Here is a 17,010-nt window from a genome sequence, read left to right on the forward strand (position 1 = left end):
CTATGTTTAACATTTTGAGGAACTGTCAAACTGTTTTACAAAGTGACTATACCATTTTACATTCCCACCAGCATTATATGAGGGTCCCAATTTCTCCACATCACTTCCAACATTTGTTATTTTCCTTTTAAAAAGAAATTATAGCCATCCTTGGGGGTGTGAATTGTCCTTTTCATGTACATTTTCCTAATAACTAATGATGATGACTATCTTTTTATGTGTTTGTTGGCCATTTAAATCTCCTTTCCTGCATTCTTCCAGATTATTTTGTTTTTCCTCCTGTGCCAATTTAGAAATAAAATTCTTTTTTTCCTATTATTTTATTGATCTCCTAGAAATTACCACATGGATTTCTAAATTACCAAAGTGTCATGCTAATCACTACCTTTACAGGAAGAGTAGAGTTTGCTGAGATGGAGGAAAAGAAGCATTCCAAGCCAGATGAACAGGGAGAATAAAGATGTGGGACCAGGAAAGAGCTCAAGACAGGGAGCAAGGGCCAGAAGCAGGCCATCTGTAGGTTGGAGCTAAAGAGGATGACTCGAAGCCCAAAGGTAGAAAACCTAAATCCAGTTTTTGAAACTAAATGGAAGTGGTTTTTTAGTAAAGTTTTATTAATTGTTCACTTGCCCTGGGACCTTAAAGGAAAAGGTGGGAGGAATTCAAAGTCAAGAAAAGTAGTTTGAGAATAAGACACTTTTCCTCCAGCAGTGGGGCCCAGATATCTCTGGGTTCCCCGCCATTGGCCAACCCAGGGCTTGCCACAGAGCAGGCCTACAGTGAGTGAATGAACAAGAGTGAATGCCTGAAATAAGTCTGGCAAGTTAGTAAAAATTGGGCTCTCTGTTTCCCCATTTACAAAGTGGTGATTTTTAAAAATATATATTTTATTGATTTTTTTTTTCAGAGATAGAATTAGAAACATGGATGAGAGAGAAACATCAAATAGCTGCCTCCTCTATACCCACCACTGGGGATGTGCCCGCAAACAAGGTACATGCCCTTGACTGGAATCAAACCTGGGACCTTTTAGTCCACAGGCTGACGCTCTATCCACAGAGCCAAACCGGCTAGGCTTTTATTTTATTTTATTATTGCAATACTGGGCCAATGGGCAAAAACATGGAGCAAGCTCCTATTCCATCTCCCTGCTCCAAAAATCCATGTAATATATTGTCCTTGAGTAGAAAACAGTAAATTGATAAGATAGTATATCAGATAGTAAATTGATAAGAACAGATACTATACTTGATCTTAGCCGAAAGACTGAGAAGTGATATAAAGTGATCTTGCTACCTTGTAGGGGATATAGTGATTAAAGGATCTCATGTTCCAGTCTAAAATCCTGGTTCTACCATTTACTATCTGTGTGAGTAGGTAACTTTACCTTCTGTTTTCCATTGATAAAATGGGTATATTAATAGTATCTATCTCAGAGAGTTTTTAGTGAGGATTAAATATGATAACATAAAAAGCAGAAAAGTGCCCTGGGACACAGGGGACTCAAAATGTGCTAATTATTACTGTGGTGATTAAATGGGGGCGGGAAATGTAGTCCTGGCCGATTGCTCAGTTGGTTAGGGTATCATCCAGATACATCAAGGTTGTGGGTTAAAACCAGTCAGGGCACATATAAGAAGAAGCAATCAATGAAGAATGTATAAATAAGTGGAACAATAAAACTTGATGTATCTCTCTCTCTAAAATCAATTTTTAAAAAAAATATATTTTATTGATTTTTTACAGAGAGGAAGGGAGAGAGAGAGATTGAGAGCTAGAAACATCGATGAAAGAGAAACATGGACCAGCTGCCTCTTGCACACCCCCTACCGGGGATGTGCCCACAACCAATGTACATATCCTTGACCGGAATCGAACCTGGGACCTTTCAGTCCGCAGACCAACGCTTTACCACTGAGCCAAACCGGCTTTGGCTCTAAAATCAATTTTTAAAAATTATGGGGGGAATGGGGGGATAAGGACACATATATTAATGCCATAATCAATAAAGAAATTTTTAAAAATTACTAAGTGGGGGGAAATGTGATGGTGGTGTCTAGCTTAGAGGCCCTCCAACCCCTGTCTGCTCTGACAAAACAGGCATTGCACTTGCAGGAAGGATTACTGGTCCCTTCATCCCTTTCCCTAATGGAGTAGGATGATCTTTGCAAAGGGAGCCAAGAGTCTCCTTCGAGTTTCTTTATGGGTCAGTCAGCGTGGGGAGGGAACGCTGGGGGGCAGGTTTCTGGTGATCAACCCTTTCTTCCCTCGTGGGGAGAAACCAGGGCTGGGGCTGGAGATCCTCTCAGCTCTGACTGATAGGGCAGGGCGCCCTCTCCTGACCAAAGGCGGGAATAGCTCTGGCCTAGAATTTCTGGGGTGGGCCTCACTGGATTTCATTACTACCTGTCAGGTGCCCTTCTCTGCTGAAATTCCCCAAATCGGCACTGGCTAACAAAGTTTAGGACCAAGGTTGGGACAAAACTGATTCAATGTTTTAGAGGGGTGAGGCTGGATAATTCGGCTAGAATGGGGAGAAGGAGAGACTGGGGTCAAGAAGGAGAGACTGAGGTCAAGAAATGAGAGAATCCGGGGCTTTGCTGAATTAAATCTTCTGTTCTTTCAACAGGTGATGGAACGCAATGGAGAGGTAAGGTAACCAGGCGGCTTATCCAACGAGCCAAACCCGCTGTGCAGGGCTCTTCCGGCCGTCCCCACGCATCCGGAATTAGAGGAACAGATGAGGGCTAGATGGGCATGGTTTGAGGGGACACCGGATTAAGGAGAAGAGCCCAGGGCCTGGGTCTGCAGAAGCGGGGAGGAGCCAGCGGAGAATCTGGGCGCAGTTTCCTTCCCAAGTTCCGCCCTAGAGCGCCGGCCCCGCCCCCGCCCCCGCCGTCCCACTCCTCTCCCAGCCGCTCCTCCCCCCTCTCCCCCCTGCCTCCCGGCCGGGCCTGGGCTACCCTCCGGGTCCCCAGACCCCTCCGCTCCCGGCCTGCGCTAGAGTGGTCTCCTCGAAGCCGCAGCTTTAGGTGAGTATGGGGATGGGTGTGCTGGACCGCAGGGCAGCCCCGGTTGGGGGAGCTGGGCCACGTGGTTCAGCCTCCGCCGGGCCCCATCCCTAACTCGGAGTCCTGGCCCCTACCCAGGAACTGCTGCTGTCCTGCATTGCTGAGCTGACCCCTTTTCCCCTATCTGGGGCTGGGTGTGCAGGGGCTGAGCTCTCCCTTCTTAACACCGCATGGACTCCTGCTCCGCATTCCTCCATAGGTGCCAGGAAATGCTTGTGCTGCCACCCAGCCAGCGGTTCAGTGGTTAGAGCATGAGCCCTCGGTCTGAAAGGTCTGGGTTAGATTCCGGTGGGCTGGTCAAGGTCAAGGGCACTACCTCAATTGCAGATTCTATCCCTGGCCCCCATGCAGGAGGCAACCTCTCATATTGATGTATTCTTTCTTTCTAAGAATCAATGGAAAAAATATCCTCAGGTGAGGATTAACAACAACAAAAACCCACACACACACAAAGAAAGCAGGTGTTGGGGGCGGGGGGTGAGGACCTGGAATCCAATATATTAGTTTCAAACCTCAGCTGACAGTTATTAGCATGTGCTCCTGAGCAAATGTTTTTAGCCTCCCTGAGCCTATAAATTCCAGCCATAGTGCCCACCTCATAGAATTATAGTGAGGAGTAAAAGAAATTATATGTAGTGCCCAGATTCAGAAGGCATCTAGTAACTGTGGATTAGGACTGGAAGCTGAGAAGATGTTTAGACATGAGGTAGGGGTACTCCTAAGAAAGCTGTTTTCAACGAAGTAATACCTACGAGGAAGTTAGAGCTAACTGGGGCTGAACAGCTGACCTTCAGGTAGTGAGCTCACTGTTCTGGAGGAGTTAAATGTCCAAGTTGGAATGGTTTTTATCTAAAACAACATGATCCCCATGTTGAACAATTGTGGAAACAGGCCCAGAATGGTTAGGTGATGTGCCCAAGGTCACACAACTAAAAAGGAGGCCATGCATATCTTGAAGAAGTGGAACAGCCTGTTCTTACAACATCCTTGTCATCCCCTGCTTTGAGCAGTAACTTTCATAACTTTTTATTCCTTGAGGATCCAGTGTTCAGTTTGGGGACCCTGTGGTTCCGGAGGGATCTGTAGCAACTGGCTTCAGGAAGGGGTTTTAGGAGGGACTGCTGCTACATGCACAGAATCTGGGTTTGGTCTGGCTGGGGAAGGTGTTCCCTTTCCAGGGCCTTGAGGGACTCGGTCTATTTGGATTATCCAAGGAATGTTTTGATCGGGGAGGCTCATCAGAGCTACTTCTTACTCCCCTGAGGGACCCCTAGCCCCTGAAGGAAGAAATGAGCTTGAACCGTTGGGATAGGCTGCCTGACAGGGCCTGGCAGAGAGATGGGCGGAGAAGATAGATGACTGTGTGGAGGTGTATTTTCCTGGTTGCTTCCGGAAGGCCAGAAGGCCAGCCTATGGCAGTCGGGTTCTTCCAGAAGGTAGGACTAGAAGGGAGAGGCCCGTGGGTGGAGCCCAGAAGAGTTGGGACTTGATCTGGTGAGGCTTGAGTCCAGAAGAGTAAGTTATTTATGTATCTGGAACCAGTTTGGCAACAAGAAGCCTAAGTGGTGAGGATGGCTTTTCCTCTGGACAGCATATTGCTTTGAGGAAGGGCCTTCTCTCTGTGTCTTGGTTTCCCTGTCTTTACAATGGAAGCAGGGATGACTGACTCATCCATATAGGATTTGGTTTTTACCCTTCTTCCTTTTACAGACAGGCACTCTTTCGCCTTCCCCTTCTAATTTGACCTTTCTGCCAGGATCTCTGGCCTAAGGGTTAGGGGGTCAATGAAGACCAGAGTTTGTGCAGTTTGTGACTCTATGGCTCTGAGCAGGTTCCTGCTCCTTCTCTTGGTCTCAGCTTCTCCATCTCTACACAGGGAGTTCTGGGCTAGGATTGCTGCTGTATATTCGGCTATTATAGTTCCTGACCTTAGATAACCTCATCTGAGCAGGGAGTCACAATCCTCAAGACCCGTACCTTCTATCCAGAGGGGGTGGACAGGCCCCTGGGCACTGGCAAGCCCCCAGAAGCTGACTAGGCAGCTTTCTTCAGTAAACAGCAAGCCCATGTCAGCACCAGGCCTGACTCTGCAAAGCCTTTCACTATCAGAGCATGTGAGGCAGCAGGCAGGGACAAGTAGGGAGTCCGAGGTTCTGTTGGTTTCCATGGAGTCCTTGTTGCTATGAATTGTGGTGCAGGCACACAGAGCTTGGGAAGGGACGAAGGGTACAGTGGGACCCTGGGCCAGTGGGTAAAGCAATGAGAGCTGATGGGAGGCCCTGAAGCATGAAAGTTCAAGGACTTGGGGGAGAGAGATGGACCTTTCTGCCTGCTAGAAGGCTTTAGGATTGGTTCCTGAAATAAGAGACTACTTAAACCAGTTCCTATAGTCCTGGGCATAGGGAAGAAGAGATCCCAATTTATTCAAGACTCATTGCAGGACAGGTCTGGTTCCCTGTCCTCTGAAATTAAAGATCAGAATTCTCCTAGGTTTCCAAATCAGTCTTCCTCATCCAGGACAGGAGCTGTCCAAGCTTAGGGGCTAACTGGCTTCCTTCTTTGAGGACTGAGCACAAGCGCTGACTTCACCTTGCTGCGTTGGGCCCTGACAGCACACCACTCCATCCCCAGGTCTGACAAGATGTACCAGGTTCCACTGTCCCTGGACCGGGATGGGGCCCTGTTCCGGCTTCGCTTCACCATGGTGGCCGTGCTCACAGTCTGCTGTCCACTTGTCGCCTTCCTCTTCTGCGTCCTCTGGTCCTTGCTCTTCCACTTCAAGGAGACTACGTCTACACACTGTGGGGTAGGGATTGGGGGCACTGATACCTCATATTGGATTTATTTTGGATCCTGGTTCTTTTGTAATAGGATTAGCAGTGGGAACCATCAAACCTACTGGGATGCTGGAGGGTACGGGGGGATGCCTGAAAACTGAGGTCACAGGATTACTCTCCCTTTACCTTCCATGGAGGTGGCTGGGGGCTGGGGGCTGGGGTCTGAAGTTGGGCAGCCACAGCAGAACTCAATCCTTCATAGAGGGGCAGATTCAGGAGACCCAGAGTTTCTGGGGGGTGGAGAGAGAACAGGACTAGGCTAGAGCACATTTGGAGCTTCTTAGTGTGGCACTGTGGGCTTGTGCCTCTTTCTATGGGAATGTAATTATGTATATGTGTGTGTAACTGTAAGGGACGTGACTTATAATGGCTTTGAGTTGGGTATGTGTGTGAGAGAGACTGTATTTGTGCCTGTCTGGATAGGGATCTGACTATGAGTTTGTGTTCCTAGGTAGGTCCCAGGCCTTCATAGATGGCCATGTACCCTCTGGACTGCAGTATGGGATGCTGGGCCAGGAAGAAAGATGTGATAATTCTTTCTCTATAGGATATTGGAGTAAAGGGGGTGAGACCTGTGTTTACTTTTGTCATACTCCTAGTTTATCCACTGACTCTGTATATTACCTGAGACAACAATACTGAGCCTCAGTTTCCCCATGTCTACTAGTATAGAGCTCGAATAGAGGAAGAATAAGATGATGATTTATGAAATGTTAAGGTGAGGAGCAGAAGGAAGAGGAGGAGAAGGAAATTGTCAGGGGGGGAATTTACATATGTACTCTAAGTAGAAAAGATGTAGGGCTTGGACAGGGACTTATACATTAGCTTCAGCAAGAGCTCCAAAGACTCCCAGTCCTATAAAGAGCATTTGATCCAGAAAAGGGGCTGTGACCTAGCAGTGGAGTCTGGCTGGGGATAGAGGTAGAGCACTTCTTGTGTTCATAGGACTTGAAGTTTTCCCTCTTGATTTGTCAATGGGTAATCATGGGCCTTGAGCAATGGGTAGCCAGTCTGATAAAAACCAGGCTGGGAGCTATCAGAAAAAAACAGAACTAGAAGAAAGAGGGTGACCGGGTGCTCTAAGGAGGACCTAGTTCTAAGACCTAGTTCTCATCTCAAAAAAGACCCAAGACTACTTCTCACCTTTGATAATACATAAAATGTTTCTATTACCCTGGCCAACTCCTCTTCATTCTGCAACATCCTGCTGAGGCATATCCTCCTCCAAAAAGCCTTTTTCAGCTTCCTTGGGGCAAATTTAACCACTCCCTCACACAGTTGTATCACCTTATATTTGTGTACCTTCCCCACCAGAATGCACACTCCTTGAAGGTGAGCACTACATCTGAATCAGTATTTGTTGAATAAGACCCCCAGCCCAGTGCTCTGGGAAAATGAAAATCAGTATTTGTTGAATAAGACCCCGAGCCCAGTGCTCTGGTATAATGCAGTCATAGTCCAAACAGAAAATCATATTTGCACAGCATATGGAGTTAAATGTAGGCTGTTTGCTCTGCCCTTCATGGCTGGCTCCAAGGGCTAATAGGAACAATACCTCAGCATATCTGGTATATCTATGACCTATTCTTAGCATACTGGTTATGTAGATAAGTTATAGGTAGCCATGGGGCGGGGCGGGGGGGGGGGGTAGTTTTGGTCCTGCTGGGCAGAACTAGGCCTGGCAACCCTGGGGGTATTAAGTTCCTACTCCCTAGGATTACCATGTTGGATCTCCCTGGGGATTTTTATATAGGCTCTGAATTTTTCACCCTGAGTTCCAAGGAATGGCCAACCCTAGGAATGAAAGAAGTAACCTTAGTTTAACATATCTATAATTAGATGACTTTACTTCTGCTTGCACATCCCTAGTGATGCGGAGTTTTCTTCCTCCCCAGGCAGCCTATTCTAACATGGCTTAGTAGCTAACAATTAACAAGCTCACTCTTATAGTGAGCATACACTCTCGGTGAATCTCTGCTTCGGTAGCTACTTAGAGCTGCTCTTTCCTCCTGGTTTTCAGCCAGCCCTGCAGAGATGGTTATCCGTGAGCCTACTCTTAGGTAGCATAACTCTAGCTCCTTCAGGAATTATTGGTCACTATTCTCTCCATGCTAAGACCTAATCTGGGCATAGGACTTCATATGGATTGGGCAGTACAGGCAAAAACAGGACTGTTCCTTTCCTATTAGAGGCTGTTAGGTTTAATGCAGCCGATAGCTGTGTCTGCATCTGTCCAGGCTGGATACTGATAGCTCATATCCAGGCCTGTCTAGATCTCTTCTGGATCATGAATCTATTGTCCTAAGATTAGCTCTCCAATGGGGCCCAACAATATACCCATTCCCATTCCAACAAAAAAATGGTGAAATCCTATTCTGTTTTCTACTTTTCCCTTTCCAGAAACCTACCTGTATCGCTAGACAAACTCCCCACCCCCATCCCTGACAAGGAAGCTGTTGTGGGCTGACCTTAGCCACTAACACCTCTTACCTTTTCAGAGTGTTTCAAAATTTATGACTTGGCCTTATTGGTCCTAGGAAGACTGTCTGCCTGAGCAGGCGTGGAGATCTGGGCATTCTGTGGGTGGGAAGGCCGGCCCTGAGGAGCTGGGGGTGGGACCCTTTAGTCTTAAAACAGTCTCAGTCTGGCTAAAGCCCTCAAGCCAAGCTCTTCGGACCCTTCAGCACCCACTGTAAGTGTTGCTCAGTGCCCCCCTTCCTCCCCCAGCCCTTCTCCTGTCCCAATTCCTGATGGTAAGCTAGACTAATGGATTGGGGTTCCCTAATGGAGGGAGGTATGAGTCCCAAGGGGAGCTTTGGTCTTAGGCATTTTAATACAAAATCATCTTTGTTCAACCCCCTCCCCCCACCCCTCCCCTGAAGGGAGCCTAGATTGAGAGGTCATGATGAATGGGGCAGTAGGGGGTGGAAAGGGAGTTCTAGAAGGAGAAGGGAGCAAAAGCAGCCCAGTTACCTGGGTCTAGGTCTGTCTGTCCTGGGTGTGGTCCAACAAGGTTTCCATGATTCTCAGATTCCTGTAAACCTTGAAGTGGGTGACATGGTCTTCTTAGAGAGAAAGGAGATAGAAGTCTGGGCCTCAGAGGGACCCTGGGATCTTGGGATCAGGGTATACTGCTGGCCTGAGGCTTGGATCATTCTGAGCCTGGGGGTGGGTTGGCTGGTAGCCTGCGGTCCCATTGAAGTAGGTCTGGGGCACGCCCACTGTTCCTAGTTGAACATGGGTAAAGAGCTGGAATGTGGTCAGACAGGGTCAGTGGGAGGGCTTGGGCCAGTGTGAGATAGGGTTCTTTGTCTAGGATCCTTGACCTGTAGAAAGCCTTGATTGGGGCCTTAAGCTGTCAGGTGGCAAGAGGCCTTAGTCCTGATGATTGATCCTGGCATAGTGCTTGGCCTCAGTCTCCCATTCTGTGGAATGGAAATAATAGCCCTTCCACCTCTGACCCTTCTGAGTGGGAATGAAGATAGTGAGGATGAGGTGGGCCATCTGAGCTTTCCTGTCCAGGCCACTAGGAGCCTCTATTTTCCAGACCCTTCAAGAGTGGTTGCTTAGGATCAGTGTGCCAAGGGGATTCCTAAGACCTGACACTGTCTATCTCTGCTGCTCTTACCTCATCTCCATCTGCACCTCCTTCTCTTCTGCACTAATTTTCTTTTTCCTTATGTTGTTCTACTCTTTTGGTTCTTTTCTATACCCCAAGTTGCTCTGGAAAAGGCCCCACTTTCCCAGGCCTAGGTATCCCACCAGGCCCTATGTTGTATCCCTTGCCCTGCTTAGGCACCAGTTCCTACAAGATGTTCTCTGCGGCCTCCCAGCCCTTGGACCCTGATGGGACCAACTTCCGGCTTCGCTTCACAGCCATGCTCGGGTGGCTCATCACTTTCCCTGTGTTCGGTTTCTTCTTCTGCATCATCTGGTCCCTGATGTTCCACTTTGAGTACACGGTGGCCACTGACTGTGGGGTGAGTTCCATGCTCCCCAGCACCGGGTCAGGGCCAGGTTGGGAGATGGAGATACGGGCAAAATCAGAGAATAGGTGAGAAGGTGGAGGGTTAGAGAGAGGGGAAAGAGATAAAAGGATGGTGGGGGCAAGTCAGAGTTGGGGGGAGGGTTGAGGGAGAGACTCAGAAAGTAGAGTCGCAAAGGGGAAAGGGTGAAGGGAAGTGGGTGGGAATAGGTAAGAGAGATCATGAGAGGGAGAAGGAGAGTGAAGGAAGACCAGACTGAAAGGGAATCCAGGACTGAAGAAGGAAGATGAGGCCAGGAGCTAGAAGTAACAGCTATAGCTCAGACTGGGGGCCTGACCTAAGAGGACCCCAAGTCTTGCTATGGGATATTCTAGCTTGGATTCTGTCTCTGGCCTCCCTGTGTCCACTCAAGAGCTCTGCCAGCTAGAAACCTAGATGGACTTCCTGTCTCCAGGAGCAGTCCACCAGGCCTTTGTTGAGGACCTAGGAGTAGAGGTTCTGTGTCAGGGGCATTGAATTGAACATGGACTTGCCCTTAGCATTTCATTCATACAGGAAATAGTCCTAGACTCAGACAGTCACTACACGGTGAGATAGGACTCCTTTTGTGATAAAAGGGAAGACAGGGATAGCAGGGCCCAGAGGAAGCACATAACCTAGCTTGGACATCGGGGAAGACTTCCTTCCTTCAGTGGGCATTGTTGCTGTGGGGCGAAGAAGAATCTTTGTGAATGCCAGGCTGACAACTTTGGGGGTGGAGGGGTGGGGCTGATAACTTGGTTTTATCCAGAAGGCAATGGGAAGGTTTGGAAAGATTTTAAACAGGAAAGGGGAAGGGGGAAAAGAAAAAGGGGAAGAGAGAGAGAGAGAGAGAGAGAGAGAGAGAGAGAGAGAGAGAGAGAGAGGAGGGAGAGAGAACAAACAAAAAACAGGAAAGGGACATGGTCATTTTTGTGGTTTAGAAGACCAATCTGCCCCTGAAAGGATGGCAGGGGACAAGAGCAGGGAGACTAGTGAAGAGGCTAGTACAATAGCTCATGCTACTGGGAGGTGAGAGCTAAGACGGGGACTGTAAGAGTAAACAGGAGGGATGGAGGGTAGAAAATAGAAAGTGGAAATGATGGGAGTAGGAGTTTTTGACCAGTTGGCAAGTGGCAGGGTGTAGTAAGGTAAATAGGAAAGCGATCCATAATTTCAGGGAACTTTGATCTGAGGCCAAAAATATGAATCTCTAAGGATAAAAACTGAGATACTAAGACAGGGAATATTTTGGGCCCCCTCCCTTTATAGCATGTGCATTTCTGCCCTGCCACCCTGCCACAGATCCACCAAGCTATTTCCTCCAGACCAAAGGGTTTCTGTTCTTGGGGGAGGGGTTATGTTCCCATCTCTCAGTACCCTTAGCTCTGAGCTCATGGTGAGGTTTGAGGTGAACGGTGTGCCTGGTTTCTGATAGCTCCTGATCTTGCTTGTTGCTGGCTGGTTGGTGAATGGGAAACTTGTATGTTTGGTGTATATGAGTATCTGTACTTGATTGTGTGTGTGTGTGTGTGTGTGAGAGAGAGAGAGAGAGAGAGAGAGAGAGAGGGGGGGGGGGGGGGAAAGAGAGATGAGAGAGAGAGAGAGAGAGAGAGGGAAAGAGAGATGAGAGATGAGATGCAATTCCTGCTCTTAGAACTCTGGGTAGAGTTTGTAAGGACAGGACTGGCAGCCACAGGGCCCTAATTCTCTCTTCCTCCTCAGGTGTCTCCCCAGCTCTGCCATCTCTACTCTTTACCTGTTTCCCAGCATTGGCCAGGGATGTGAGCCCTTAAATGCATTGGGCTCTTCCATCCAAGCTTTAGAGGCTGGTCCTGTTCCTCTTAAATAGCTTAGATTGTGGCAGGAGTTTTCAGCATGAATATTCTAGGGAGTGAAGGCAACACTCCCACTCACCCTACTCAGAGAGGCAGCCCCAGGTTTGTATGTCTCCTAAGCCTCCATGCTGCCCCTTCACTGAATAGCCAGAGTGAATATCTGGGCCTGGTCTCAAGCTATGGTGTCTCCAGCCCTGGCCTTGAGAGCAGCACCCTCTCTCTCAGAGCTTTGCACTTAGTTTCCGCTGACAGTGCTGATGGGAATCCATGTCCTTTTCTGTGAAGGCTAGGAAGCCCCTGCCCTGTGAGCTGCCTCCATCATGCCTGCCTAGCTGCTTTGGAGACCCAGTCAATGTCTCCATTGGGAAAAAAAAGGAAGGGATCTTGCGAAACTCCATCTCTGAAGACTGGTCTCACCATAATCGCAGCAGGGTCATTCCCTCTCTGGGCTCTGGCACTGCTCTGGCCCTTATTGAAAGTCTAAAAAAAGTCCATGAAAAGTATGGGCAACAGACTGGTAGGTTTCAGAGTCCTGGAATCTTTTTTTTTTTTTTTTAAATCAATCTTTATTGTTCATATTATTACAAAGGTTCCTCATTTCTTCCCCCCTCCACCAGGTTCCCACCCCACCCTCTGCCCCCTCCCCATCCCCCATTGTCCTCATCCCTAGGTGCACAGTTTATGTTCAGTCTCTTCCTCCCTCCCTTTCCCCGATAATAAATCCCTTTTCAGATAGTAAATCTGTTACTTAGCATTTTCTCATATCAATAATACCTCCACATGCCCAATGATACACTTCACACAAAAGACATTTCCAAATAGGTCAACCAACCTCATCCAGGCCCCACCCAAGGCACTCACAGATCAACACCCCAACCCTATACTAACTCAACACATCCAGATCTAAGCCTTCATCACTTGATTCAGCAGACCCTCAAGTTCCCGCAAAAGTTTCCAGCCATGTCTGAGAGGCAGCCGTGGGCAGGGACAGGCGAGGAGCGAGCTGTTTCGGGCCTGGCTGCTCCGGGCCTGGCCTCTGTTGCTCTGGTTCGTTCCACAACCAGCTGCTCCGGGTCTGGTCACTGCCGCTCCTGACCTAGTTGCTCTGGACTTGGCTGTTGCTGCTACAGGCCTGGCCGCACCCGACCCGGCTGCTCTGGGCCCGGTTGCTCCGGTCCTGGCCGCTCCGGGCCTGGCCGCTCCCAGCCTGTCAGCCGCTGCTCTGGGCCTGGCCGCTCCCAGCCTGGCAGCCGCTTCTCCAGGCCTGGCCACTCCCAGCCTGGCAGCCACTGCTCCGGGCCTGGCCGCACCAGACCCGGCTGCTCCGGGCCTGGCCGCTCCCAGCCTGGCAGCCACTGCTCCTGGCCTGGCCGTACCAGACCTGGCTGCTCCGGGCCTGGCCACTCCCAGCCTGGCAGCCACTGCTCCGGGCCTGGCCACTCCCAGCCTGGCAGCCACTGCTCCGGGCCTGGCCACACCAGACCCGGCTGCTCCGGGCCTGGCCGCTAGAGTCCTGGAATCTTTTAGATATGCAGATTTTTAGATTCTAGACTTTCTGCACTCTCACACAGTCCCCAGGGAGTTATATCCATATTAAAGTTTCAGAAGCAGCTCCAGGTCCTCGAGTCCAAGAGAGCCTTCTCCGGGCTTTCTTGTCCCCATAGAAGCTACTGTTACTCATCTCCCACTCTCTCACCCTCCCATACAAGCAACACAGCAATCCTTGTGTATTATCTCCTCCTCCTTCCTCAACTTGAAAAATTATGCTCTAATTCCTTAAGGAATGAGGAAACCCATTTTTGAGGAAGATGGATGGGAGAGATGCACAAGATCAGGGTGACTACCACAGGTTAGGAGCATCATGCTCTTAAACATGATCAGGGTGGGGGTTCCCTTCTGGGCAGCTCCCCCCGTATCTCATGGTACCTCCATCACTTAGGCACACCCGCCCAGAAAACAGTCAGGGAGCAGTTCAGTTGGGCGGTGAATCCAGCACTGTCCCAAGGAAGCTCAAGATGGTCATCCCTGTCGTGGGGCTGAATCTGGGGTCCTGGGTTCGTGGAACCTCTCAGGGCCTTTCGCTACTGGCTCAGAGTCTCTGAACCTGTCTACAGCTTTCCCAGTCACGTGTAGCTTCCATGTATAGGGAGATGGAGGTCACCTATGCCCCTGCACAAGCACCGGTCTGACTGGGGAGTGAGGACCTGAGAAGGGAGGTCTCCACAGAGAGCTCTGTGGGTATCTGAAGGAGGCCTTCCTGGAGCACAGCCTTTGGAGGGCTGGGTTGATTAGATGGAGAGAGGGATCTCCGGGCAGGTGGGTGTGGCAAGGGCCAGTGCCCACATGGGTCACAACTCCCTAGGTGCCCAATTACCTGCCTTCGGTGAGCTCTGCCATTGGCGGGGAGGTGCCCCAGCGCTACGTGTGGCGCTTCTGCATCGGCCTGCACTCGGCACCCCGCTTCATGGTGGCCTTCGCCTACTGGAACCACTACCTCAGCTGCACCTCCCCGTGTCCTCGCTACCAACTGCTTTGCCGGCTCAACTTCATCTTCAACGTCATCGAGAACCTCGCACTGCTAGTGCTCACCTATGTCTCCTCTTCCGAGGACTTCAGTGGGTGACCTGAGGAGGGAAGGAGAGTGGGGAAGGGAAGGGTTCTGGGAGGGGATGCCCCTGCCCCTCCCTTACTCCCACCTTCAGATGTAAGGGTTCGGGTGCGTCCTGCCATGAGCGCTCCCAACCCTCCTCTCTCCCTCCAGCTATCCACGAAAACGCTTTCATTGTGTTCATCGCAGCATCCCTCAGTCACATGCTCCTCACCTGTATTATCTGGCGGCTGACCAAGAAGCACACAGTAAGTCAGGAGGTACAGCCCACACCTAGGGTAGACCCGAGGCTCCAGGCGCACAGAGGACAATCGAGGAACCTGTCCTCTGCATGCGGTTAATGGTGAGATGGGAACTGGAGTTCTAATTGGAATCTTGGCTGAGGCTAGGACTTGAGGATAAGGGGAGGGTAACTGGTCAGAATTGGGTAGTATGGGAGACTGGAGATGAGAGGAGATGGAAGCTCCAAGTGGAGGTAGAATGAGGGGCATGGGTTAGGAAGACATGTCAGGATCTGTGGTCTGTAATAATTACAATTGCACTCCTTCTCCCTTCTCCCCCCCACATATACACCCTTTTTCTTCCCAGTATCTGGAGGTGTGGGATTGGTTGGTTGACTCCAAGTAACTTTCATAGTCCATCTTCCCAAAGTGGGAGGGGCAGGGACACCACTGCTCCTTGGCCCCATTATACCCTAAATGCAGGGATGTCAACATGCCCATCATCCTGGTGCCCCTGCCTGTGCCCCTTCCATGACCAAGGTTGGGGAGACCATTCCTTAGGAGTTGGGGTTAACAGGAGAGACCACTGACACATATCCAACAAGCTGCAGAGTCAGCAGCAGCCTATCCTATAGGATCAGAAGTCCTACAACTGGAAACAGCGGCTCTTCGTCATCAACTTCTTCTCCTTCTTCACGGCGCTGGCCGTCTACTTTCGGCACAACATGTATTGTGAGGCTGGAGGTGAGGCCAGACTAGGACCCATAGATGGTCACAGGACAATTGTGTTTCCTATAGTGTGCAATATGGTGGTATGCTCCCTGTGTAGCCATGTAGTGGTGGTGATTTATCTGGAGGCCCCAGGTCAGGGGGAAGGTGGGGACAGGAGGCTCACCATGCCTTTCCTTGTGTCCTCAAAACAGTGTACACCATCTTTGCCATCCTGGAATACACTGTTGTCCTAACCAACATGGCATTCCACATGACAGCCTGGTGGGACTTCGGGAACAAGGAGCTTCTCATTACCTCCGTGCCTGAGGAAAAGCGGTTCTAAACCCTTCTCTCCTGCAGAGGAGGCCCACTGCCCAGAAACTAGGAACAAGAAAACCACTCTGGCCTTCCCTACTTCCTGTGTCCTCTCTGGGCCCTACTGAAATGGGGGAGGGAAGAAAGGAGGAAGGGCACAGGACATGGCTTTACCCAGCTCTACGGCATCTCCTTTCCCCCACACCATGTGAAGGCACAGGGACCTGCAAGCAGCATCACCCTTGCCTGAGAAGCCCCAAGAAGCTGAGTTGGCAGGAGAGCTCCACCTGGTGCTAAAAAAAAGTTCTGAGGTTCATAACCACCATCTGGTTCCTGGCCTTAACATAGCCACCTCTCATTGAGGTCAGGGACCACTGAGCAGTGGCTGTCACCTACAAACCACAGCCATTGCCTTCCCGTGGTCATTCACTCAGCTCATGTCTCCAATAATCTACTCTGCACATCCTGCTAAGGCTGCCCAGATGGTCTACTCCTGACTTCATCTCTGATGATGGGGTGGGCAGGCTGCATGATTTCCAAGGGCCCTACCAGTCCGTACTTCTGATATCACCTTGTGGAGGTGGTGATCTGTACCCGAACACTGACTGCTCCAGAAAAAGCATTGGCACAGCATATATTTCTCTTCCCTTCCCTGGCTTGCAGACTCATCCTCCTTGGCAAAAGTGTGGGGTGGAAGGCCAGAGGCAGATTCTGACTCCAACTGGTGCCCCTTCCCCAACCTCCCTACTATTCCCAGGCTCTGAGCTCTTTAGATTGTACATTTTATTTCAAAGGAAAATAAATTTTTTTTTTGCCAACTGTCTGGGCTAAGGCTTGTCTTTGGGCGTTATCTCTAATGGAACTTAGGTGAGGACAAGCTTCAAGGATGGAGGGAATAAATCCTTAGTAGGTTATGATTCCACATGGTGCCCCATTACCACCATAGGCCTGGAGTCTCCTATGGCTGACCTAAGCACCAATTTTGGTGAGCAGAAGTAACTGAGCTATCCTTGTAATGACTCCAGAGATACTGCGAGTCTTGGGTGGAGGTAAAAGCTTGAGTTCTAGCCCCAAATGCCTGTAAAGATGTTTCCCTTTGGGGATGTAAATAGCTCAGATGCAAGACCACTGAGAACACCTGCCTGCAGGCTGATGGTTCTCCACCTCTCTCTTTCTGAGCCTATCCTTTGCATCCCAGACTACTGTAGAATCTGTGGCTGGGCCCCATAGGAAGACTGGCCCCTCTAAGGGAGCCCAGAGCTTTGTTAGAGAAATTGGGGGGTGGGGGGACCACAATGAAGCCTATTGTCTTCTGTCCCCTCTTACAGGAAACAAAAGGCTCCCAGTCTCTGGGGAGCCCTAGCCCAGGCCTGTCCCCTGCCCAACCCCCAATGTTCAGCACACA

General features: G+C 49.9%; 1 protein-coding gene across 1 annotated transcript; it reads left to right on the forward strand.

The window, feature by feature from the left end:
- The first annotated feature begins 400 nt into the window (after nucleotides 1-400).
- PGAP2 (post-GPI attachment to proteins 2) lies at nucleotides 401-16,959 on the forward strand. Its single transcript, XM_084894253.1, is given in 9 exon segments — nucleotides 401-554; nucleotides 2,630-2,655; nucleotides 5,703-5,877; nucleotides 9,704-9,706; nucleotides 9,709-9,888; nucleotides 14,113-14,365; nucleotides 14,512-14,606; nucleotides 15,215-15,323; nucleotides 15,503-16,959. Coding segments are annotated over 9 exon segments (990 nt in total). The 5' UTR covers nucleotides 401-536; the 3' UTR covers nucleotides 15,634-16,959.
- The last annotated feature ends 51 nt before the right edge of the window (nucleotides 16,960-17,010 follow it).

The sequence above is a fragment of the Pipistrellus hanaki genome (assembly GCF_964339955.1).
Source record: "Pipistrellus hanaki genome assembly, chromosome: 9".
Classification (NCBI taxonomy): Eukaryota; Metazoa; Chordata; class Mammalia; order Chiroptera; family Vespertilionidae; genus Pipistrellus; species Pipistrellus hanaki.